This window comes from Lithobates pipiens, unplaced genomic scaffold (genome assembly GCF_037356315.1).
Source record: "Lithobates pipiens isolate NorthernLeopardFrog02 unplaced genomic scaffold, aLitPip1_a1.2 Scaffold_19, whole genome shotgun sequence".
NCBI lineage: Eukaryota > Metazoa > Chordata > Amphibia > Anura > Ranidae > Lithobates > Lithobates pipiens.
Genome location: NW_027507764.1, coordinates 176,621,671 through 176,646,238, shown reverse-complemented (window position 1 = coordinate 176,646,238; position 24,568 = coordinate 176,621,671). Strand labels below are relative to the sequence as shown.

At 41.5% G+C, this 24,568-nt stretch overlaps 1 protein-coding gene across 1 annotated transcript in view; it reads right to left on the bottom strand.

Annotated features, from left to right (window-relative positions):
• LOC143996451 (collagen alpha-6(VI) chain-like) overlaps positions 1-24,568 on the bottom strand; it is a 357,097-nt gene that overhangs the window by 167,105 nt on the left and 165,424 nt on the right. The window contains exons 5-8 of the mRNA XM_077491501.1: positions 12,467-12,553; positions 9,823-10,440; positions 6,962-7,522; positions 4,052-4,612 (exon numbers count right to left, since the gene is read on the bottom strand). Of these exons, the coding sequence (XP_077347627.1) occupies positions 4,052-4,612; positions 6,962-7,522; positions 9,823-10,440; positions 12,467-12,553 (1,827 nt within the window). The remainder of the gene's footprint in view (positions 1-4,051; positions 4,613-6,961; positions 7,523-9,822; positions 10,441-12,466; positions 12,554-24,568) is intronic.

Below are 24,568 nucleotides of genomic sequence, written 5' to 3'. Positions count from 1 at the left end.
TTTAACATTTAGTTGTATATTTCTTGCTACTACCACAACCTACCACCAAAGAACAAGCCAAAATAAATTATCCTGCTTCAGATGATTGCAGCAATAACACATATGTGTATAATAGTTGTTGTATGTACCCGTTGTAGGGTCCAGAAACAATGGTGTGAATTTTGCTGTGTTTTTTTATCCTAACTAAAACATACTGACACTGATACTAATTTAACAACTTTCCGACTAGCCGCCGTATAATGATTATGATATCATTATATGGTGGCAGTTCGGCTCGTTACCGTGAATTTCTATAGCTGTACGGCAGTCCGTTTAACAGCTACAGTGGGTGTGGCGTGGCGCGGGAGCTGTTGCTCGTGGCCGGTGGCCACAATGTCCGTCGGCCGCCCGCGATCGCTCCACAGGGGGCCAGAACAGGGATCTGTCAATGTGAACAAACAAATTCCAGTTCTGACAGGGGAGTTCAGAGGGATCGTCTGTTCCTAGTGATTAGGAACAGCGATCTGTCTCCTCCTCCAGTCAGTCCCTTGCCCCACAGTTAGAAACATTTCCCAGGGAACACATTTAATTCATTGATCGCCCCCTAGTGTTAACCCCTTCCCTGCCAGTGACATTTATATGGTAATCAGTGCATTTTTATAGCACCGATCACTGTATAATTGCCAATGGTACCAAAAAAGTGCCAAAAGTGTCCGATCTATCTGCTGCAATGTTGCAGTCCCGCTAAAAATCAATGATCACTGCCATTACTAGCTAAAAATATAATAATAATAAAAATGCCATAAATGTATTCCCAAACCAATCAATATACGCTTATTGCATTTTTTTTAACAATATGTAGAAGAATATATATTGGGGTAAACTGATGAAGAAATTAGTTTTTTTACATTTTTCGGGGGATATTTATTATAGCAAAAAGTAAAAACAAATTTTGTTTTCAAAATTGTCGGCCTTTTTTTGTTTATAGAACAAAAATAAAAACCACAGAGGTGATCAAATACCACCAAAAGAAAGCTCTATTTGTGGGGAAAAAAAGGACATGAATTTTGCTTCGGTGCAGTGTCGCATTACCACGCAATTGTGAGTTAAAGTGACGCAGTGCTGTATCGCAAAAAATGGCCTGGTCAATAAGATGGGAAATCTTACGGTCCTTGAGTGGTTAAAAAATGCTTTTAAAAAAAAAAATCCTACCAAAATATATTGACCATGACCTTAACCTTTGACCCTTACTTGACCCAACACTAATCCTGGCACTGACCTAGATCAAACCTTGATCTAGGTATTTTTTTACTTTATTTTATTATTATTACTTTTTTTACACATAGTTTCTCTCGGCAAGGAGAGAGAGAAATACAATATATCTCTCCTCTCTGTTCAGAGAGAGAGAGAAAACACAAGGGTGGGTTTCACAGTGATTGATTACTGTGATAGCCAATCAGAGGTTATCACAGTGATTAGGTAACCCAGAACTGGGAGTTCTGGGTCCGATCGTTAGTACGAGACATATATGTGGCCCCACAGAAAAATGCCCAGTCCAGTGAGGCTGCATATATGCGTACTGTTGGTGGAAAGATGGTAATAACGTTTCCATAAACATCAATACCTTAAGATAACATTTTGAGTGAGATAACCCTACAGGTCCAGCGCTATCAATCCACTTCCCTCGCACCTATGTGTTGCATTCCTATTTTGAATGGCACCCCAACACAATTGCATTGCACCAAACTACTGTTTACTGTCAGAGAAAAAAAAAACGCAGGTTTGTTTTCTAGAAAGATATATTGCATTGGCAGCCCAGTCAATGAATAGTCTGCCTTAAAGGGGAACTTTACCCATAACAACTAATAGTGTTTTTTAGCGAGATACATACATTCCACATGAATAATTATGCTAACAATAGTAGTGTGAACTGTAAATTGCCTGCAGGATTGCTTTTGTTTCTTCTTGCCTAAGACTGCCATTTTGCTGAAGTCCATAGCCCCTGAACAGCAGTAAATCTTTAGCAGATCTGTCTCCACAAATTTGGCGCAGTACCTAAACATAGAGAGTAACTGAGCATGTGCAGAGCAGGGTGAGACAGTGTATTACTGGATTTTAAACAGTATAGGCACTTCTTGCTATACCTGCAAAAGGGCCAGCATGAAGTGAGCTAGCAGGACTTAATTTTCTGACTAAAGTTCCACTTGCATATTAATGCACAACATAACACTGAACTGAAAAGGTGAAAACAGGGCCTTGAGCTCCATTCACACTTATGAAGTGTGCTGAGGTTCATCACATATTACCTTGTTCTGTTTTGACCAATAACATGTGTTGCTTTAAGGCAGGGGTAGCTGTGAAGATGGCCCTATAGGGCCATTGATGAATATTTGAATTCTGCTGATTAATCCCCAAGAAGTCCTTATTTAACTTCTCAGATGTCTGTGACATTGTATAGTATGTCCCAATCAAGTCCCAACTGTCAAGTAAAAAAATAAAACAATTCTACATCCATCATACAGACAAGACCAGTTAAGCCCCATACACACTATCAAATTTTCTGCTGAGTTTTTCCTTCAAAATTAGCAAAACCATGTAATATGAGGTCAAACATTAGGAGTTTCAATTTGTATGCAATCAGGCAGGCCCTTCTACTACATGGTTTTGGTAAATCTGATGACAAAAATCAGCAGACAATCTGATAGTGTGTATGGGGCTTAAGTAATGTAATTCGCCCAGAGTTTTTTTTCCAGCACTTCCACTTGCATGCAATTAAGCCAAAAGGCCCCTTACCCGATGCTTTGGACCATTAGCATATAAATGTTCAGGAGCGCTTAAAACTAATACCCCTTCAGTGATATCCAAAGATGTTATCTCCGTTCCCAATCACAGCAAATAGCAATACTGATTAACATGGAGTTTTGACCTCTGGGACCAACTGCTGTCAAGTTTTCACAACTGTTTTGTCCTTCAGATGGAGTGGCGGGCTCTGGGTCTGCTCTCCTACTTAGCGGGGATTGTCTCTCTCTTCCTCCACTCTCTTCGCTCTCACTGTCTTCTCTCCAGCAGGAAAAAAGAAGAGAATGAGGCAGGACTGACGTGAAAGGATGCAAAACAGTCCCGACTGTGATTGGGAATGGAGATAATGGCTCTGGATATCTGAAGGCTTGTTAGCTTTAAAGCGGGAGTAAACCCAGTTTCAAAAAACACTTACATTCCCAGCATGCCGGAAATGCTAACTTTCACACTGGTTGTGCTCTCAACCAAATTTTCAAACCATCCAATGGCTGGTGTCATAACTGATCACATGTGCAGCATTATGGCAGTTGAAGACTCATTAGAGGCCAAGATGGCAGCTTCCTTGACTGAAAACGATAGAAGGGTTTACTTCCACTTTAAGATATTCTGACAATTTAAAAGGTAATGGTCGACATTATATGTTAATATACCTTTTGGCTTTATTCACTTATTGTATATAGATTGATCCCTATATGGACTTTCACATAGGCTTTCTTTAATTGTATTATTATTAACCACTTCCTGACCCGCACACGCAGATGTACGTCGGCAGAATGGCACGGGCAGGCATATTAGCGTACAGGTACATCCAATCTTTAATGCTGCCCTGCTATCGCGAGCGAGCCGCCGGTGGCACGCTCGCATGCTGCTCAGGACCTCCGTGAGTCAGGTCGCGGGTCCCGCGGACTTGAGCCGCGAGCATACCCGCAATCGTTTTACGGGGCGGCTGAACTGGGAGATGCCGTTGGAAACAGCATCTCCCCGTTCTGCCTAGAAGCAAGTGACGCTGATCTCTGCTCCATGTGATTGGAGCAGAGATCAGTGTTCACTAAAATGAAGCCCAGCCCCCAACAGTTAGTAACACACCCCTAGGAACACTTAACCCCTACACTGCCACCCACCGGTTAACCCCTTCACTGCCAGTGTCATTTACAGACTTCTCTAGTAGTTGAAAAAACGATGTTATATCATATATATATATATATATATATATATATATATATATAGATATATTGTTATTTATTTATTTATTTATTTATTTATTTACACTGACCTTCTTCTATAGGGCTGCAGATTTCAAATACAAGTTGATCTTCTATTGTCTTCAAAGTGTCAAACGACTCCAAATAATGAACCATTTCCTCCTTCCCACTTATTTCTAGCAGCTGAGATTTAACTGCATTGAAAACACCTACAGAGAAGATGATCACACCACTGTTCCTCAGAGATTGTGCAGGTATTTTCACCTCATCGGTTGCCACTCCGTCTGTTATTAATATTAGGATTTTTTTCACTCTTGGTCTAGCGCCTTTTCCCTCTGTGAAATAATTAGCGACAAACTTCAAGGCTTCACCAGTATATGTCATTTCATTCATGTAAGGCATTTTATCTATAGCATCCGAAATAAGATCTTTGGTTCCATTCTTGTTTAGACGCAGCACTTCCATGTTGGTATTACTGAACTGGACAACTCCAAACTGCACTTTATCAGGTCCAACGTCTGTCTTGTTCACCAGAGTTTTCATAAATGTCTTCATTTTGTTAAAATTCTCTGTTCCTATACTTCCAGAGCTGTCCACAAGAAACATTACATCTGCTGCTACATCCTGACAAACTAAAAGACAGAGAACAATGTCACTGTAATAAATGATGAATATTTTATAACATATCAGTACATTGGTGTGGTCTATTTCTAGAATATTTTATCAATACAATCTTTACTTGATCTACCATGGAAGGTGGTGGCATTGGGGTTGATTTATTAAAGGCAAATAGACTGTTCACTTTGAAAGAGCAGCTGCACATTGCAAAGGAATTTGCCCCAGAGCTTAGTAATTTGGTTGATGTTCTGTCGATTTCCATCATTCAATCATGTGCAAGCAAAAATTTGTTTTTTTTATTTTCTTTACACGTAATTATGTATTCTTTGCAAAGTGAAATTTCATCATATTCTCTAAGCTCTGGGGATATTTCTCCTGAAAAGTGCCACATCCCCTGCAAAATTAACAGCCTGAACCCCAATAAAGTCTACTGGAGCTGAATGTTGTAATTTTTTCTGTCTTTTCTCCAAGTTAATTTGCAAGCTGTTGGTAAAAAAGGACACATGTACAGTAGCTTGATACTGTCTTTGGAAATAAATATCAATGTAAAAATGTTTTTTTTTCCATTCAGCGGATCCTTTGATGAGTCATAAAGGGCAACATTACAAACATACAATTTCTTTAAATCCAGCAAAAGTGACATAGAAAAAAAACTGTAGCCACTAAATTACATTTCAACAGTTCAGATCCCTGGCCTGTTTCTGTTTGTAAATCTGGGTGATGTCACTGACCAAATACAGTCATGACTATATTTGGTCAATGAGGTCAGCCGACATAATCGTTTTGTTGACATTCAGCTGGAGCACAGGGATCAGAAATGTTAAAATGTTGTTTATTGACAATATATATATATATTTTTATTATATACTTTGTGTACAGTGTGTGTTTATTTACTTTGTAGTTTTTTTGTGAGTAACAATAGGTACTATGTACCCTCTACTTATTGGCATGGGGAGGACATATAACAGGAGGGGGGCCTTATTTAAAAGGAGGCTTCCAGATTCTGATAATCCCTCCCCCTATATCCACTGTGCCAGGGATTTGGGGACGAGACCTTTGTCCCCATCAACATGGATTTCTTTTGGCTGGATAAGGGTCTGGTGTGGATTTTGGGTGGTACCCCACATCATTTTTTCTTTTTTTTGCATGGGGTCCCTCTTAAAATCCATACCAGTCCCTTATATACGATAAGGGTCTTGTATAGATTTTAGAGGGGACCAAGGAGGGGGAATCCTAAAATCTATACCAGGCCTGTATCCAGACATTCAGCCTGGCTGTTCAGGAAAGGAAGGGGCAATGAGCCTGCACCCTCCTCCCAAACCATACCAGGCCACATGCACTCAACATTTACCCTCCCCTGGCAAGGCACTTTGTCCCCTTTTTAAAGGGGACAAGGCCTCATACCCACATCCCTAACCAAGTGGATGTGCAGGTCTGTGGGGTGTGAACCAGAATCTTAAAGCCCCCTTTAGAATAAAGAGTCCCATGATATCTACCCCCAGCTTATGTCACTGACCATATTTGGCCAATGATGTCATCCAGGCTGCCAATCAGCTTCTTTACAACTTGAAACAAGCAAGCAGGTGGCCAGAAGCTTCATATAGGTGCAGGCTGGCAAACCTGACAAATTTGTCCATTTCCACAAGAGCTTATGCTTATTGATAGGCTGTCTATGTCAGAAAACATCTATGACTAAGCCCTTTGGGGTGAAATGTGTTGGGGGGGGGGGGGTGCCGGTTCTCATGTGGAGGCTAGCAGTATGCTGGCTTTGGCTTAATACAATTTTTACAAGGAAGTGACTTCATTGTAGTGTGGCCTTCAGTGTGTGCATATTGTTACACTTTTATTCACTGATCACTATAAGTTAATCTTTCAAAACCGACTGTTCTCCAATGACATAACACAAGTACCAAAAGTACTGACACAAAACAATCACACAAACAAAATCTACATTTTCCGCAGTTAAAGAATAACTCCCTTTACATTCAAAAGACAGAAAATAAGTCTGGGGTGACATCACTTTATTCCTTCACTGTAAGAGAGAAAGTGATGTAATCTTCCTGCCTGTGCTTTGGGATGGGGCTGTCTAAATCACAGGATAGAATGGACAGGGATTTAAATCACTTGGAAAGTGAAAAGGCCATTATGTATTCATACTGGAATTCAGCTTTAAAGTCCTCCAGAAAAAATATTTCAAACTTTACTGAAACTTCTGCTCAGCAGTTCACTAAAACCTATGTCCAATTTTGTAGGACAAGCATCATATGCTTGTATATATCGCTAAGCTATTTAAATAAATGCTATTACTGACATTTATCGCTCTTTAAAATCATTAATATATTTGTATGAAAAACACACAGTACCTTCAGCAGAGCATATTTGTTGGGCTAATACATTTTTTAAGTCTTTCAAAGAGTCAAAATTATATACAAAATGGACCCTTCTAGGATCTCCAGCGATTTCCATTAGCTGAGTCTGGTTAGCTTCTCTAACGCCAATAGCATACACATTGACTTTGTCTCCTCTGAGGACATCAGATGCTTCCTTTACACTGTCTTGGGATTCCCCATCTGTCAGGACTATCAGATAGATGGGCGCATCCTGGGCCCTGGCATTTTTTGGGTCCACTATTATTTGCCGAGTGAAGTTTATAGCTGCTCCAGTGTTTGTTCCTCCTCCTAGCTGTCTGATGTTTTGCAGGGCTTGTTTTAATTTGTCCTTATTGTATTTATTACCAATGCCAAACTCCAGTTGTCTCTCCTCAGCATATTGTACTGCCGCAACACGGACCTTCTGAGGACCTATGTCAAACATTCCCACCAGAGTTTCCAAAAATGTTTTAATGTCTTGAAAGTCTGTTTGTTGAATACTTCCAGAGCCATCAATGAGTAGATAGAGGTCAGCTAATTCTGTGTTTAAACACCCTGAGGAGAATTATAAATTACGATTAAAATTATGAAAAAGAAACAAAATTATATAATGTAAAGAAACCATATTAATATAATTCTTAGGTGTTAATAGGCTCAAAGTAAAAAGAAAAATTACATTTGTCTCTTTCATTGCATTGCATTGACATGCGATATTTTGTGCATTTATGTGCTTTCAAATTATCAATCTGCCAATGCTCCAGAACAGACAAAAAAATCAGACATGTGCTATTTTGCCCAACACAGAGCACTACAATGCGGTGTAGTGCTTGATGGTGCACTTTGGTGTCAGAGGTGTGTTGGGTTAATGCTTTGGGTATCCCTGACAATGAATGGCACTGCAACACCCTAACAAATGTTCCTGAACTGTATCAAAACAGGCCTTTTATCTACTGCAGTAATTAGTGTAAAAGTACACAACCTTTCAATTCTCCAATGAATGTTTTTAGATGGTTAAACAACATTTAAAAGATCTGTATTCTTAGATCCTCACTCTATGATAATATATTCAGTTACTTATCTGCTAGTAAGCATCAATGGGACCATCATCTCACTGATGTTATCATGGACTAAGAGCTCAGCTACACGTGAGATATTTGTTGGTTAATGGCATGAGGTGAACTCATTGTTTACTGTTTTGAAGCATAATTATTAGGACGGTTGCCTTGTGATCAACTGAAAATCGAAGTAAGTAAGCAAGTTTTAATGTTTTGTGTACCCAAACTGTTGGAGTTAAAGTGGATATAAACCCTAAAATATACCCAGTGAAGTGAACAGCCTCAGATGATAGACATGGATGCTGTCTATCATCTGAGATGAAGTGAACAGCCTCAGAGGATAGACAGGGATGCTGTCCTACATAAGTTTTACATGTATATCTGCTGTCTTCAGCTTTATAAATACCTTAGAAAGTGCAGATAGTGTTACAGATTTTCTCTTCCTGTTCAGCACTGGGAGTGAAGTCTGGGCATACAGCCAAGACAGATGATTGGAGGAAAGACACACATTCCCCTTCCACATAGGCAGGGAATTACAGAGCTGTTTTGTGAATAGTTCAGCTCTCTGCTAATTTATTTATAGCAACCTCCCATGACACAAAATTCAGGCTGGTTTTATCACAGTTGAAAGAGAACTTGTCAGACATTATTATACTGATAACAGAAGAACGGAGCAGAAGAAAGCCACAAGACTTAGTGCTTTGAAGAGAGATAAGAAAACACTGCAGATATATGAGCCCAGCTCAAATTTCATGAATAAAATTTACATCAACTTTAAGATGTGCATGCTACCAACAGAACCTGAATTTGATAGTAAGTCCAAAGTATCCATGAAAAAACAAGAAAGATATTCTGGCAATTATTACAATTGTAGATATGTTTTTTTTGTAAAAGTTAGAAAATTTACATCTGATTTCTTGCTATTTATAAACGTCATAGTAATTATACTATAAGGGATAAAAACAATTGCTATCTGGCAGGTGATGGCCAGATATTTAAATACAAAGGATTACATTGGTCTGTGCTTGTAAATAGGTTATGATTGCTTTAAATGGATTTGTACGGTTAAAATGTTTGCTTTCTGAATCAAAATCAGCTCCAACACATTATGGCTAAATCCAGCCCTCACTGCTCAATGCTCAGAGGTCTAACCCAGTGTTTCTCAACTCCAGTCCCAAGGCGCTCCAACAGGTCATGTTTTCAGGCCTTCCATTATTTTGCACAGGTGATTTGATTAGTTTCATTGCCTTAGTACAGTGTTTCTCAACTCCAGTCCTCAAGGCGCCCCAACAGGTCATGTTTTCAGGCTTTCCATTATTTTGCACAGGTGATTGAATCAGTTTCCCTGCCTTAGTAATTACCACAGCCGTTTCATCTGAGGGAAATCCTGAAAACATGACCTGTTGGGGCGCCTTGAGGACTGGAGTTGAGAAACACTGCCTTAGTAATTACCACGTCTGTTTCATCTGAGGGAGATCCTGAAAACATGACCTGTTGGGGCGCCTTGAGAACTGGAGGTGGGAAACGCTGGTCGAACCTATAGATATATACAGTTTTTTTCATTTTGCGGTAATTATTGTATTCATTCCCCATTTTTGATAACCTGCTTATATTGTAGCAACGAAACGTTTGTATTTTAAGTGTTTGAAAAGATATCTGAGTTTTTCATATCAACCATTTATATTGCTGATATCCAATATGTGGTACACAACAGAAAGGAAGAATCTAACAAATTATGGGCAGCTCAAGCATTCACTGTGACAGCAGGGCTCTTGCTGTTGCTTTTCATGATATTCTTACCTCTTCTTATCTGGTTTGTTCTCTTAGGTGCTGCAACATTTATATCAATAACATTCAAAATCTTCTTTAATAAAATATTAGCTTGTGATGGAAGGTCAGCAAATGTCTTGACCTTGAGATAATAGCGATCAGTTGGGTAGGATGCAACTTGAGTCATTTGTGTCTCATTGGCTTGGGCAATCCCAACAGTGAACATTTTGACATTTTCTTTGTGAAGTAGCTGAGCTGCTTCTGAAACATTGTCTGCAGAGGATCTGTGGGTTACCAGGATGGTTACCTTTGGTGTTCCCTGGCTTCTTCTCCTAGACTGCTTTCCACCAAACACATCAGTTCTTGTGAAATGAATAGCCTTTCCAATATTTGAAATCTTTTCTTTTGAAGTTTTTAATTCTCCAAGTAACTGTTCCACAAGAGTTTTGTTGTCCCCTGTATCCAAGGTTGCTATTACTCTTGCACTGAGGTCAAACCCAATTATTCCTAGGTGAATGCATTTGTCACTGATCTCTAGACCAGATACAACTTTCTTCAAGAAGTTGTTCAGATGGCTGCTTTCTGATTGGCTGTGTTGGGATAAATCCACCATTAATACTATATCTGTTGCCAAACCTCGGCCACAAGCTGTTAAAAAAAGAAACACATGTAAGTATCATTTTTAACTAAGGAAATTAAGTTATATGACAAATGTCTATTTTTGTTTTGACAATTAAAAATAGTTAAATACATTTTCTATAAAGTGAAGCTGAAGTATGCCACCAAAATGTCCAGTTTCTAGCACCCAACGGTTATGCAACTAACAATTTTTTTGGACCACGCTGTTTTTGAGAGCTGGACAACCCATCTTGGGAGCAGCTCATTTACCTGTAGACCTACTATTACAGCCATGTTAGATCTTGTTATTATATGAGCTCTTGTATGTGCAGTAAGGATTATTTTAACAAATGAGTTCTCAATTTTTGAACTCCAGAGCCACATTCTTAGTTCCTTCTGACTGCTGTCTTAATGCACTGTGATAAGAAAACCCATAATTGTTGTACTAAGCAGTGTCCAATGCCCCAGTGACTTATTGCAAAGCCAAAACACTATCATACGGGTATCTAGCTATACAAACAATGACAGTTGAAAAACTGGTACTGTCTTTGAGGGCTGAAGGCACAGTAAAAGTACGGGGTGGTGCTAAAAAGGGTGCCTACTAGGCAGATGGTCGGTCAAGTTGCTTTATACTACAATGCAACATGTATGTTATAGAACTCTTTTTTTTTTTTTAGATAGGTAGCTTCTGTAACACTAATGCCTTCAGATACTTCTGCAATAGCCATTGTAGATGTACTTTGGTGCAGGTCAGCTTTAACCAATACAGGGTTTTATACCTAAAAATTAAGAACATTAGAGTTTCTAATTGCCGTTTGATTACCTAATGTGAGATCATCATATAATGTTATCACGTCTTATAATGTAGTCATACACACCTGTACAATTTTATTTAAATTTACCAGAACTATGTAATATGAGGCAAATATATACTGTTCATTCCAATTAATTCCTATCTAGTAGCACAGGCCATTATATTACATAGTTGCTTGTAGATCTAAAGGATCAGCTTAAGACCTTCATCTCTTCAGTAACTATTTCACCTTGCTGCAATGGTTAAGATTGCCACCAAAAGTTAGAATGTGGTTTTAGTACCAGCCTCTGTGTTTCAACCAATATATCACTTTAAAGAGCCCATGAAATACTTTCAGTAGGACCAGAGAATAAAAAAATGTAAGTTAAAGTAACATGAGTTTTATCTATATTTCCCATAGTCTTCTTACTGAAATCTTTGTATGGTACAAACAAGGATACATAAATCAAGACCATGGGTTATATGCTGTCACCTTCAGGTGAGGACACTATCAACCAGAGCTGTTAGGGCAGCCCATTAAACCCTTTCTACTTTCCTAAGGTCAGGAGCAGTGTGTCAAAGCACTGCTGCCACACGTTTAATTGTTGCTGCGGCTATGGCATGAAGTGTGACACTTTCCTCATTATTGAGGAGAGTTTGTAGAATCCTCTACAATGCCTGCTCTCTGTGTATGGTCCTACCCTTGTAGGTTGTTTTTCAGTTTATCATGAACACCTGCTCCCCTACAGACAAGCACACTTCAATTCCAGCTCTACCCTGCTCCAGATTTTGGCCCAGATCTATGCATCAGCCTTCACTAGATTATCCAGCAGCGTTCATGTGTGAGACTCAGGATGGCTCCACTCCTTCTGCTCTGCAGTAACAGGTTTTGAATACCCCTTAGGAGAACCTCTCACCCCAATGGAGGGCTTCAGGCACAAAATAAATAGGATGAGGGGACATATCAGCACATACTTCTTGAAGGGCCATGATGAGGTTTACTGCAGTCACAAAAGTGAGTTTCAGGCAAGAGGGGCACACATCTGCAGTGTAGACCTGCTTAGGTACTGTATATATAGTCTAATTGACACAATAATTTATGTCCAGTACAAATTTATTCTGTAATACCCAATGCAATTAAATCGAGTCAAAAAGTAACATAAAGTGACTTTAGGTCACTAATTATAGCTGAATTAAAAAAAAAAAATACTAAGTTGTAGAAGCTACTGTATGTACAGTAATTATTTTAAAAAGTCACTTTACCTGCTGTTACATTCTCTGTGGCATTAAGGACACCAAAGGTTGTTGATGTTGTTGCTGGAGTTGCTGTGCTAGTAATTACAAAGTTTTCTAAAAAAACAAAACACATGCAAATAGATAGGGGTTATTCCTTACGATATCAAGCACAAAGAAAAGTTAAACGGCTAACTATAATGGATAACTATAAAGGGCTATCTATAATGCTTTAAATCTATTCCCTTTAGATTTAATACATACACACACACACAAATAAAAAATTGGCATATGAAAAAAATCACTAAGAACACTCTATTTATCTTGTGCAAGGAATATGGATTGGAGTACTTTAAATGCCTAGGACATTACTATTCTTTCCCCAACATAAGGTGCTGCTCACATGCAGGGTGATATTACCATACATAGTTACATAAAGGATCAGATTGAAATACACAGGTCTCTCAAGTTCAAAATGTGTGTGTGTTTTATGTGTTTAATCTAGAGCAGGGCAGAAGGCATTTTCATCCAAACCTTGGATGACTATGACAGGTCCTCCTGGCCCATAGCACAACAATTTGTTAACGGCACACTGGGTACTTTTGTCACAAACCAACCCGGCACTTCCTCTAAAATGAACTGGCTGACTCATCTACACCTGACGTCCTTTTGCAAAACACTCCATGACTCCAATCAAGTTCATAGACCCCTGTTGGAATATGAACAGTTATGCATGCTCCCGGAGACGCCTCGTCACACCCTTTTCCTACTTTACAAACTGATCCTGACCTACTCACATGGATCACTACCTAAGTACGCTAAAATTTGGTCAGAGGAACTTGGGAGGGATATATCCGATGAGGAGTGGAATAGGGTCTTTTTCTTCACCCACAAATCAACGATTTCTAGTTACGCACAAGAGAAGAACTACAAGCTGGTGTCAAGGTGGTACCAGGTCCCGACCAATCTCAAACAAATGTATCCCTCTACCTCCGACATTTGTTGGAGATGCAACTCCACAAAAGGTACGTACATTCACATCTGGTGGGAGTGTTCTGTACTCCTCCCGTTTTGGACACAAATCTTTCAGATCTACTCAGATATCTATGAAAAACCGCTCTCTCCTTCTCCCGCCATTTCCCTTCTGTCTCTTCTCCCGGGCTCTGTTAAATCACAGAAAAACAACTTACTCAAATTTTTCCTTTGTGCAGGGCGACAATTGATCCCTAGAGATTGGAAAACCACCACCCCCCCATCCTTAATAGAATGGGTAGGTGAAATTAACAACTTAATGCTCATGGAGGACATGCAAGCAAAGGTACTTGATAAACAGGCTAAATTCTCCTTTACCTGGAGTATATGGAGGCATTACTCTACTTCAGACAAATGAAAACATAGACTTTCAGCAGTCACCTCCTCCTGAGCTATTGATTTCATCTCTCGGCAGACCTTAGGTCTTAGACACTGAAACTCCCAATCTCATTGAAGCTCGCTGTCTCTTCGCCCCACCCCTTTCCCCTTCTGTCCCTCTTTTCTCTCTTATCTGCCTTTCCCCCCTCGCCTCTCCCTTCTACCTCTTCCTCTCTCCTATCCTAGCAGGCCCCTCTTGGCCTTTATATGCGCCTACAGGCATCCTGGTTCACTAACTGGTAACCGCTGCCCATTGAGGGTTCTGTATGGACCTTGTTCTCTTGGTCAGGCTCATCGTAGCAGACTTAACGCTAATGTCCACCTTTCCCTGTACTGGACACAGCAAGTTCCCATAGGGGCGCCCAGTCCAGGGAATAAGATACTCGTATTGTATGATTTACATGCTTTCTACTGTGAATATAGATGGGAACCCCAATGTGCTACATGACTGTAACAGTATGCCTGTTTATTATTGTTGGACCAGCCAGTCCATTGTTGGACACCTGGCTCTGTTCCCACCTTATGTTTGTTTATTGACTTTACAATTTTTAATTGCCTATATTCTGATAAAAAAGATTAATAAAAACGTATTGAACCTAATCTAGAGCAGGGTTGTCAAACCCGAATTCATCGGGGGCCACATTGGCAGGATGGTTGCTCTCAAAGGGCTGGTTGTATCTGTAAGGCAGGGATCAGGATTGCGCTGTGTACAGTGCAGTGGTCAGGATTGCACTATGTACAGAGTGCAGGGGTTAGGATTGTGCTATATGCAGAGTGCAGGGGTCAGGATTTCGCGCATACAGAGTGCAGGGGTCAGGATTGCGCTACATACAGAGGTCAGGATTGCGCTACGCAGAGTGCAGGGGTAAGGATTGTGCTACGTACAGAGTGGGGGGGGGGGGGGGGGGTTCAGGAGTGTACTATGCAGTGTGCAACATCTCATTTCCACCCCTCCTTCTTTGTTCTGACCTCTGCACCCCTTACTCTTCTCCCATCCCCCCACCTCTGCACACATCTTCCTCCACATGCCCCCCCAAGTTTCCTCACATCTGCTCTCTCTCCTACCTTCCTACCTGGCCCAGCTCTGGTACCTCCCTTTGTATTGGGCTATAAGCTGGTACCTCCCTCTAGGGCGGATCTCTGTGTTCAGTATCAGTACTAAATAAGCAGCACAACACTGTCTCTCCAACAACACAAGTGCTTTAAAAGCCTGCCCTCAGGACGCAGCCCGCTGGATGGAAAAAAACCCCCAGAACTGTCAACAATCACTTGCTGGAGGTACTGGGGAGGCAAGAGAGCAGAGGGGGAGACAGAGCGGCAGTGGAGACGGAGACAGGGTGGCATCGGAGGCGTTGACCAAGCGACGGCGATGCAAAGCTGAGGCAGGGATGGCGACAGAGCGCAGGGGGGGTGGAGGCGGAGAAAGAGCGGTGGGGAGATGTTTACTTTTATTGTCATGGAGACTGGCCATGCATGCGCTAATACAATGCCGCACCACTCGTGGGACTGAGGAGGATGTTTTCCCTTGTTGCCTTAAATACCTGCAGAGAAAAAGAGGTAGCGGCCGAGGCTGCTGTGTGGGCCACAGGACAAGGCCTGGAGGGCTGGATTTGGCCTTGTATTTGCCACCTGTGATCTAGAGGAAGGCAAAAATCCTACAAGCATAGGCCAATTTGTTGTAAGAATGTAAAAAAATTCCTGACCCCATGCAGGCAGTTGGAGTCCTTGGAATAACCTATCCTATCCTCCTATCGAGTTTAAGATTTTTCATAGCCCTGTATATTATTCTGACTGAGGAAGAAATCTAAAGGTTTTTTTGATTTATCAGCACCCTTGGCAACCTTTTGCTGGGGAAGAGAGTTCCACATTTTCACTGCTCACTCTAATGCCTCGTACACACGATCGGAATTTCTGACAACAAATGTTGGAGGTGAGCTTGTTGGCGGAAAGGTCTGACTGTGTGTATGCTCCATCGAACATTTGTTGTGGGACTTTCTGCCAACAAATGTTGGATAGCAGGTTCTCAAATTTTCCACCAACAAATGTTTGTTGTCTGACTTTCTGATCGTGTGTACACAAGTTCGTCGGACAAAAGTCCATGCATGGTCAGAATCAAGTACAAGCCGGAGATATAACTAGCGTTCATAATAGCGATATCACGCAGGTCTTGTACGTCACTACGTTTGTAATTGTTGCCCATTTGTGTGACCGTGTGCTTGCAAGACAAGTTGGAGCCAACATCCTTCAAACAAAAATCCACCGTTTGGTTGTCAGAAAGTCCGATCGTGTGTGCGGGGCATGTATTTTCTTCAGGGACCTTAGTGTAGAACAGGATTATCATTTATATAATCACCTTTTATATATTTATACCTTGTAATTATATTAAATGATATTATATATTTGTGAATAAATGTGATCTTTGTAATTGTTCCTCATAAATTAGGTTATCCAACCACTTGTAATTTTGTTGCCTTTCTTTGAACTCTTTCTAGTTCCAGGACATTCTTTCTGTGGATTGGTAAACAAAACTATACTGCATATTCAAAATGAGGTTGAAACAGTGCTTTAAAATGCGGCGTAATTATCGACTCATCTCTTGAATACTGTATATGGCCTTTTTAATACTAAAGGATGCTTCTAGCTTTGTTAGCTGCAGATTCGCATTGCATGTTTTTGCTAAATTCGTGACCCACAAGGACCCCAAATTCTTTTCCATCAAAAATTCACCCAGATTAGCCTTTCCTAAAGAGACTGTTGAATGCACATTTTAAACATCCAGGTTTAACAGTTTTCAATATTAAACATAATCTGCCATGTAGCTGCCCATCCCCTATGTTTTTAGGTATTGCAGTAATGATGATGCATCTTGTAGTGAATGTATTCACACACTTTTATGTGATGCCTGGCTAACCAGTAACCTTTTGGGTAGTTGAATCTCCTCTGAAATGCTCCTCTAATGCAGGAATGCTCTGCATAACAAACGAGGCAGGAAACACAGAAGGTTGGAAACCATAGTTCACCATAAACAAAACAAACGGGAAGCTGAATTCAAGGCACTATTGTGAATAAACTCTGCCCATGGTAAGAGGTCTGACCAGTTGTTATGATGGTCAGAAATATAGCAATGTAGGAATTTCTCCAAGGACTGATTGGCTTGTTCTGCGGCCCTATTAGATTTCGGGTGATATGCAGAGGAGAAAGCAAGCTGAATACCCAACTGTGCACAAAAGGCTCACCAGAACTGGGACACAAACTGACTACCCCTGTCTGAGACAATCACCTTGTCTCCCGAGCAAAAATAGAAGCCAGTTTCTTAGAAGTAGGCAACTTCTTGAGTGGAATATATTGTGACATTTTCGAGAGCCGGTCAACCACCATAAGGATAACAGTGTTGCCCTGGGAGTTGGGTAACTCCACAATGAAATCCATAGACTAGTGGGTTCAGGGCCTCTCTTCATTGGGTATGGGTTGTAGAAGGCCCACTGGAAGGTGTCGTGGAGTCTTACTCTGAGCACACATGGAACAGGCAGCTACGAAGGCGGTTACATGAGCACATAGACTAGGCCACCAGAATTGTTGGGAAATGGCCCAAAAGAGTTGATTCCTCCCAGGGTGGCCAGCAGCCTTGGGAGAATGGTAAGTCTGGAGCTCGGCAGTACGGAGACTCTCGGGAACAAAGCAGCGGTCACAAGGTTTCTCAGGAGGAGCATCGACCTGAGCAGCAAGAATTTTTTCCCCCAACGGAGGAGTAAGACTGGTGTGAACCATAGCCAGAATACGATCAGGAGGAATCACAGGAACCAAAACCAACTCCATATTGGAAGTGGAGGATAATTGTCGTGACAAGTAGGGATGAGCCGAACACCCCCGGTTCAGTTCGCATCCAGAACATGCGAACAGCCCGAAAGTTTGTGTGAACTCTCGAACACCGTTAAAGTCTATGGGACACGAAAGTGAATATTTTAAAGGCTAATATGCAAGTTATTGTCCTAAAAAGGGTTTGGGGACCTGAGTCCTGCCCAGGGGACATGTATCAATGCAAAAACAAGTTTTAAAAACTTCAGTTTTTTCGGGAGCAGTGATGACATTTCTAAAGGAATAAAAGTAATTTAAAACTGCTTGCAGCTGTAATGTAATGTCGGGTCCCGGCACTATGGATGAAAATTATTGCAAAAAATGGCATGGGTAAACCCCCAGCCCATTGCCAAGTTCTTTGGGTCTTGTATGGATATTAAAGGGAACCCTGCACCCAAATTAAAAAAAGAAAAGGCGTGGGGCCCCCAGGCCCTATCTACTCTGAACAGCAGTATACAGGCGGTCCCAAGAAAGACAGGGACTGTAGGTTTGTTCTTAAGTTGAATCTGTTTGTAATTTGGAACAGGTTTTTTGGCTGTAAGTGTAGCTCCAGACAAAAACTAAAAAAACTAAATCTAAAATCTATTTTTAAGCTTTTTGGAAAACATAGGGAAGGCCTATCATCACCCCTGTAATGTTTGTTTTGCTGTCTGTGCCCCTATTCAGAGGATTTCACCTTACTTTCTGTCCCAATGACAATTGGATTTTGAAATTTTGGGGTTTTTAGGGAAACAAGGATTGGTGATAAAGCATCAGTGGAGGAGACACCTTTTTCCTTAAAGAGGAAGTAAAGCTTAAAAAAAAGAAAAAAAAAAACACCCTACAAGGCAAAGTCATAATGAGCTAGTATGCATAGCATTCTAGCTCATTATTACTAACTTACCTGAGATCGAAGCCCCCGAAGCGACCCTCGTTCGCCTCCTCCGCCGTCGCCATCTATCCTGGAGTGACTTCCGGTTATCGCGGCTCCGGCGCTGTGACTGGCTGGAGTCGTGATGACTTCACTCCGGCGCATGCGCACGGGAGCTGTCAATGACGGCATGTTTGCCTTTACTAATAGCATGCTCAGTGAGCCTGCGCCATTGTCTATGGTGCGCATGCGTGCCTGGTTTTTGTAAAATATCTCCTTAACCGTGTAGGTTAAGGAGATATTTATTACACTAGGCTTACCTGTAGGTTAAAGTGGACCCAGAGGGTTTATAACCGCTTTAACTCTTACAGGAGAGAATTTAGCTTCCTAGGGGTAGATTTCCTCTCACTTCCTGTTGTCCCCCTCCGTTTGTAAGTAGGAGTCATTTGTAAGTCCGATGTTTGAAAGTAGGGGCCTGCCCTATATACTCTGCAGAAATTTGGGCCTTAGGTGTTGGTGGTACCAGAACACTGTAAGCCCTCACAGTTACTCTTGGTGGGTGCTGGAACGGGCCTTGCTGTGAAATATTATATTAAGAATTGTAATTACATGCAATTGGGCCTTTGGTGGTGGTGTGGTGGTGTTGCCACAACATTGTAAGCACTCACAGATACTCTAGGTGAGCGTAGGAGCAAGCCCTGCTGCAAAAGATTGCAGCAAAAATTTTAATTACACGCCCCTGTTGAACAGGGGCAGAAAAATTGGGCTTTAGGCACTGGTGCTGGTGCCATGACACTGCAACCCCTCACAGATACTCTAGTTGACCGCAGGAACAAGCCCTGCAGCAAAATATTACAGCAAAAATTGTAATTACACGCCCCTGTTAAACAGGGGCAGAAACTTTGGGCCTTAGCCACTGGTGGTGGTGCCCAGAACCAAAAATGTTCTTACAAGCTATCAACATGAACATTAAGAAGGAATAGGATAGTCACTCAGTATAACAGGATAGTCACTCAGCATTAGCATAGGCAGTCTTGAAGGGATCTCACATTCATAAAAAAATTATTCGGTTACATCAGCATTCAGGTGCTTGGCAGCTGGTGATCCAAAACTGATTCATTTTTATAAAGGTGAGCCAATCAACGGGGACAGGCGCACTCTGTGATCAGTTACAAAGCCTCCAGCAACACTGAATGTGCATTCCGAAAGAACGCTGGATGTAGGAGAGGCCAGTAGCTCAATTGCATACTGTGCAAGCTCTGGCCAGTGATCCTTCCTCAAGACCCAGTAACCCAGAGGATTTTCGGTTGGAAAGGTCTCCAAGTCTGATATTGCCCCTAGGTATTCCTGCGCCATGTAAATTAGACGCTGGTGATGGTTGCTGGAACCGATCAGAGCTTGGGGCTGCAGACTAAAAAATTGTCTGAACACATCTGTCAGATGGCCACCTTCTCCACCGCTCCTTCTGTGACTGACCGAAGCCTCAGCAACACATTGTCCAGGACCAGGAATTTGTAACCTCCCAAGCCCTGGAAACACGTTGCACAAACCTTTCTACAAGGCCTCCTGAAGATGTTTCATCCTCTGCTCCCTCTGCGACGGCTGGATAAGTTCCGCAACCTTACCCTTGTAACGTAAATCATGGAGGGTTGCCAGCCAGCACTGATCTCTCTCCTTGATACCACAAATCCAAGGGTCCTTTCACAGGCTTTGCAGGATCAGGGAAGCCATGCAGCGTAGGTTTGCTGAGGCATTCAGTCCGGAGTCCTCTGGGTCACTAAGGACGACCTGATCCTCAGCCACATCCTCCTAGCCATGTACAAGTCCATGGGTTTCTGGGGACTGTAAACGATCCCTTGAAGACTGCTGCTGATGCTGAGTGTTAGGCTCCACCTCCATGCTGACACAATCCTCTTCCTCCTGTGTGTTCGGCGGGCCTGCAGGAACACTGTCTGGATAAAGGGGGCCTTGAGAGGTAAGGAAGTCCTCCTCTTCCTCCCTCTGTTCTGCCTCAAGTGCCCTGTCCATTTTTCCACGCAGCATGTGCTCCAACAGGTAGACAAGAGGGACAGTATCACTTATGCATGCACTGTCACTGCTCACCATCCTCGTGGCCTCCTCAAATGGTGACAGGACAGTGCATGCATCCTTTTTTTTTATATTCTTTATTTTCAGAAAGTTTTTCACTATTACAAACATGACATCTATGCAATAGACATCTATGCAATAATCATACCATTACAATAATTACATACTTTTACCCTAAAACCCTCCCCCTCCCCCCCAAAAAATCACAAGGGCTTCAATAGCCCTCCTACCCCCTCTCACTCGCCCCTTTCTTCTTTATAACCCTCTAACATTCCAGTAACCTCAAATATCTTTCAGTTTTTCTGAACTGCAGCCATTGCTGCCACCTTCTTTGGTATCTCTCCTCTGTTTCCTCTGTCTTATAGATTGTCTGCTCAATATTTCTTATTCTTTCTACTCTTTCCACCCACTCTTTCATTGATGGGATTTCCTGGGTTTTTCATCTTCGAGGTATTAGCGCCTTCGCTGAATTCAGTAAGCAAGGGACCAGGGAACTCCCATATTGCCTCTCCCCCTTCTCTGAATCATGCAACAGGCAAACCCATGGACGTTTCATGATCTTTACTCCTGTTACATTAAAGCTGGCTTCGATTATTTTATCCCAGAAGGTTTGGATTTTAGGACATTCAAACCACAAGTGCGAGAAAGTTCCCAATACAGGGCAACCTCTCCAACATGTTGAGGGATTTTCTCCACAAATTGTATTCCCTCTTTGTGGAGTTATATACCACCTTGCTAAGAGCTTGTAAGACATTTGTCTTGTTTGCATATCCTTAGCCACCGAATAAGTTCGCCTTATGATCTTGTTCCTATGTTCATCGTTGTTTAGGGGCCCTATTTCTCTTTCCCACTTTTCTAGATACGAAGGGTATTCATAATCTGCCTCCCATAGCAAAATGTTATATATTTTTGATATCCTTTTTTCAAGACTTTGAGCAGACTCCAATAGTTTCTCCAAAGGTCTGAGTTGATCCCTTCCCCGCAGTGGCTGTGGTAGAGACTGGGCAAAATAGTGTAATTGTGTATATGTCCAGTGCTTTATGCCCCCATTCCCCTGTGATTTCCTCATATGTGCGTAGTCTATCCCCTTCCATCACATCCTGTAATCTTATATCCTCTTTTTTAGCCCACCTACTAAAATACATGTACTCCTCTTTCCCTGGTCTAAAAAATGTTGTGTCAAGTAGCGTAATTAATGGTGAATTGTGTTCCCATTTGTGTCTCTTATTTATTGTGTCCCAAACCCTAAGTGAATTTTTTGTCAATATACTTGTGTTAGATCCTAATTCTCGGTATCGTGCCTGTATCCATATTAATCCCCCTATTTTTTTTCTACTTAAATTAAATTCTAGTTCTACCCAATCCTTATCCTTTTTATTGTGGGTCCAATCTATTATTCTAGATATAACAATAGCCTTGTAATATTTTTTTAAATCGGGTGCTGCTAGGCCCCCTCTATCCTTTCCTCTGGATATTATATTAAATGCAATCTGCGCGTGTTTGCGTTCCCAGATAAATTTTATAATCATAGATTTTAGTTTACTAAAGTACACTTGTGGGAGAGGGATTGGGATCATTTGACATGTGTATATAAATATTGGTACAAACATCTTAACTGCATTTATTTTCCCAACCCATGAAAGTGATTTATATTGCATCTTACTTAGTTGCTCTTTAATTTTATTCAAGAGGGGAAGAGGGGAATGTAATGAGCCTCAAACAATTCCCCCACTCTTGCCGTCAACTTTATTCACAGATATCCAAGTTCTCTCTTACACATGAAGGGTAATTTAGTTTGAATTGCACTCTGATCTTCTTCAGGTAAGTTTAAGTTTAATATCTCATATTTAGTCATATTTACTTTAAAATTTGATAATTTCCAAAATTTGAAGAGCTCCTTCAAAGCCGCAGGAATGGAGATTCTAGGGTTGGAGATATAGAGAAGCAGATCATCTGCGAAAGCGGCAGTCTTATACTCCCTCACCTCCCGTATTCCTTGGATGTCTTGATTCTTCCTTATTGCAGCCAGAAGGGGTTCCAATGTCATTATAAACAAGAGTGGGGAGAGTGGGCAACCCTGTCTTGTCCCGTTAAAAAGATCAAGGGGACACAACAGGGTACCGTTAACTCTTATTCTTGGACGAAGATAAGTTCCAGTTCCTGCTCAATCGTACTTGCTGACTCTTGATCCTGTATTAATGATTCATTGAGCCTCCAATTTGTCCCCGGTCCAGGGACTTCCTTTATCGCCAGCTGAATTTTTACTGGTGCATGATCTGACACGGTTATTGTTTTTATTTCTGCCTTTTTAAGAGCTGATAATAGCTGATGCTCCAAAAAAATATAGTCTATCCTGGAGAAGGAGCCGTGGATCGGGGAGAAACAAGTATAGTCTCGTTCTCGTAGGTGTGTTACCCTCCATGTATCTTGTAATTGCCAGGTTGCTAGTACTTTTAGGAATGCTTTCTGCCTCTGTTCTGAAATTCAATTCCACCCTCCTGTGGTGTCCACCCTGGGGTCAATGCTCAAATTTAGGTCTCCTGCTATTATCAGTTTCCCCTCTTTAAAACCTTCTATTTTATTTAACACTTTCTTAAAAAATTTATCTGGGTTCTTATTCCGTGCGTATACATTTACAATCGTCTATCTCATATTAAACAGTTTGCCTCTTATACACAAATACCTTCCCTCTGGGTCCACGAGTCTCTCCTCCAATTCAAACCTCATTGTCCTACTGAATCCAATTTCTATGCCTCCAGAGTACGAAGAAGGCGTATCCCCACAAAACCATACCCGGAAATGAATCAAATTTTATCTTATCCCCGCAGTATACATTATGTGTGTCTCCTGAAGGCATACTATATTTGCTTTCAATAATTGCAGCTCATTATTTATCATATATCTTTTCCTTTTTGTATTTAAACCACTTACATTATAGGTAACTGCATTAATTAATACCATAAATTTCTTCTAAGACCAGATTGTTTTTTTCCCCTCTTTGGAGCGTCTAGTGAAGCCCAGGGGTACACATCTTTGAGTCTGTGGAAGGAGCGAGTGAGCAGAAAAAAAAACCCCACACAAAACACCCCTCCCCCTGTACCCCTCCCTCCCTACCCTTCCCCCCCGTTCTGTAATGAAACATCTCAAAAGACTGGGCAGAACTCCCCCTTTTCCATTAGAGCCATGGTCCAGGTCGACTACTGCTTGTCGTCACCTGTCAACCATAGTTTCCCTGGGGGTACCACACCCAAAGTCCATCAGAGGCCCTCCTCAGCCCCCTCTCTCCCCCTCATCCCTTACCCCTGTCTTCAAAGCTAAAAATTATAACTTTACTTCCACTTAATTTAACATCGGGAATTGTTTGCACTTCCTCTCCCATTCCACCTTTCTCGACCCTCATTAACCTTATTACTTTTGGATTTCTTCCGTGGGGCCCTGATATCCTCTTCCGCCTCCCATCCTAACAGTGGGGGGGGGGGGGGGTTATGTCCAAACGTTCACAAAAATCCTTTAAATCCTCTGAGAAGAGCAGAACCGCAGAGCGTCCCTCCTTTTTCCCTATCAGGCAAGCTGGGAATCCCCATTGATAAGGAATGTCAGCTGCAACCATCAACTCCGTAAGCAGTTTTAATCATCTCTTTCTCCTCAACGTCTGTACTGCTAAGTCAGAATAGATCTGCAGTTCCGCGCCCCCAAAAACCACCCCCGGGAGTGTTCTGATTCTTCCCATTATCTGAGCTTTTTCTTCTACATAGTGAAATCTCACTATTACATCTCGTGGGGCTTCTGATCTTAGTCCTGGGGGTCTTGACATCCTATGTATTCTGTCTATTCTTAGAGGCTCCGAAACTTCTTTGTCTAACAGCGGGTTAAATATTTGTTGGGCTATATCTCTTAGAACTGAATTACTATGAATCCCCTCCCTCCTC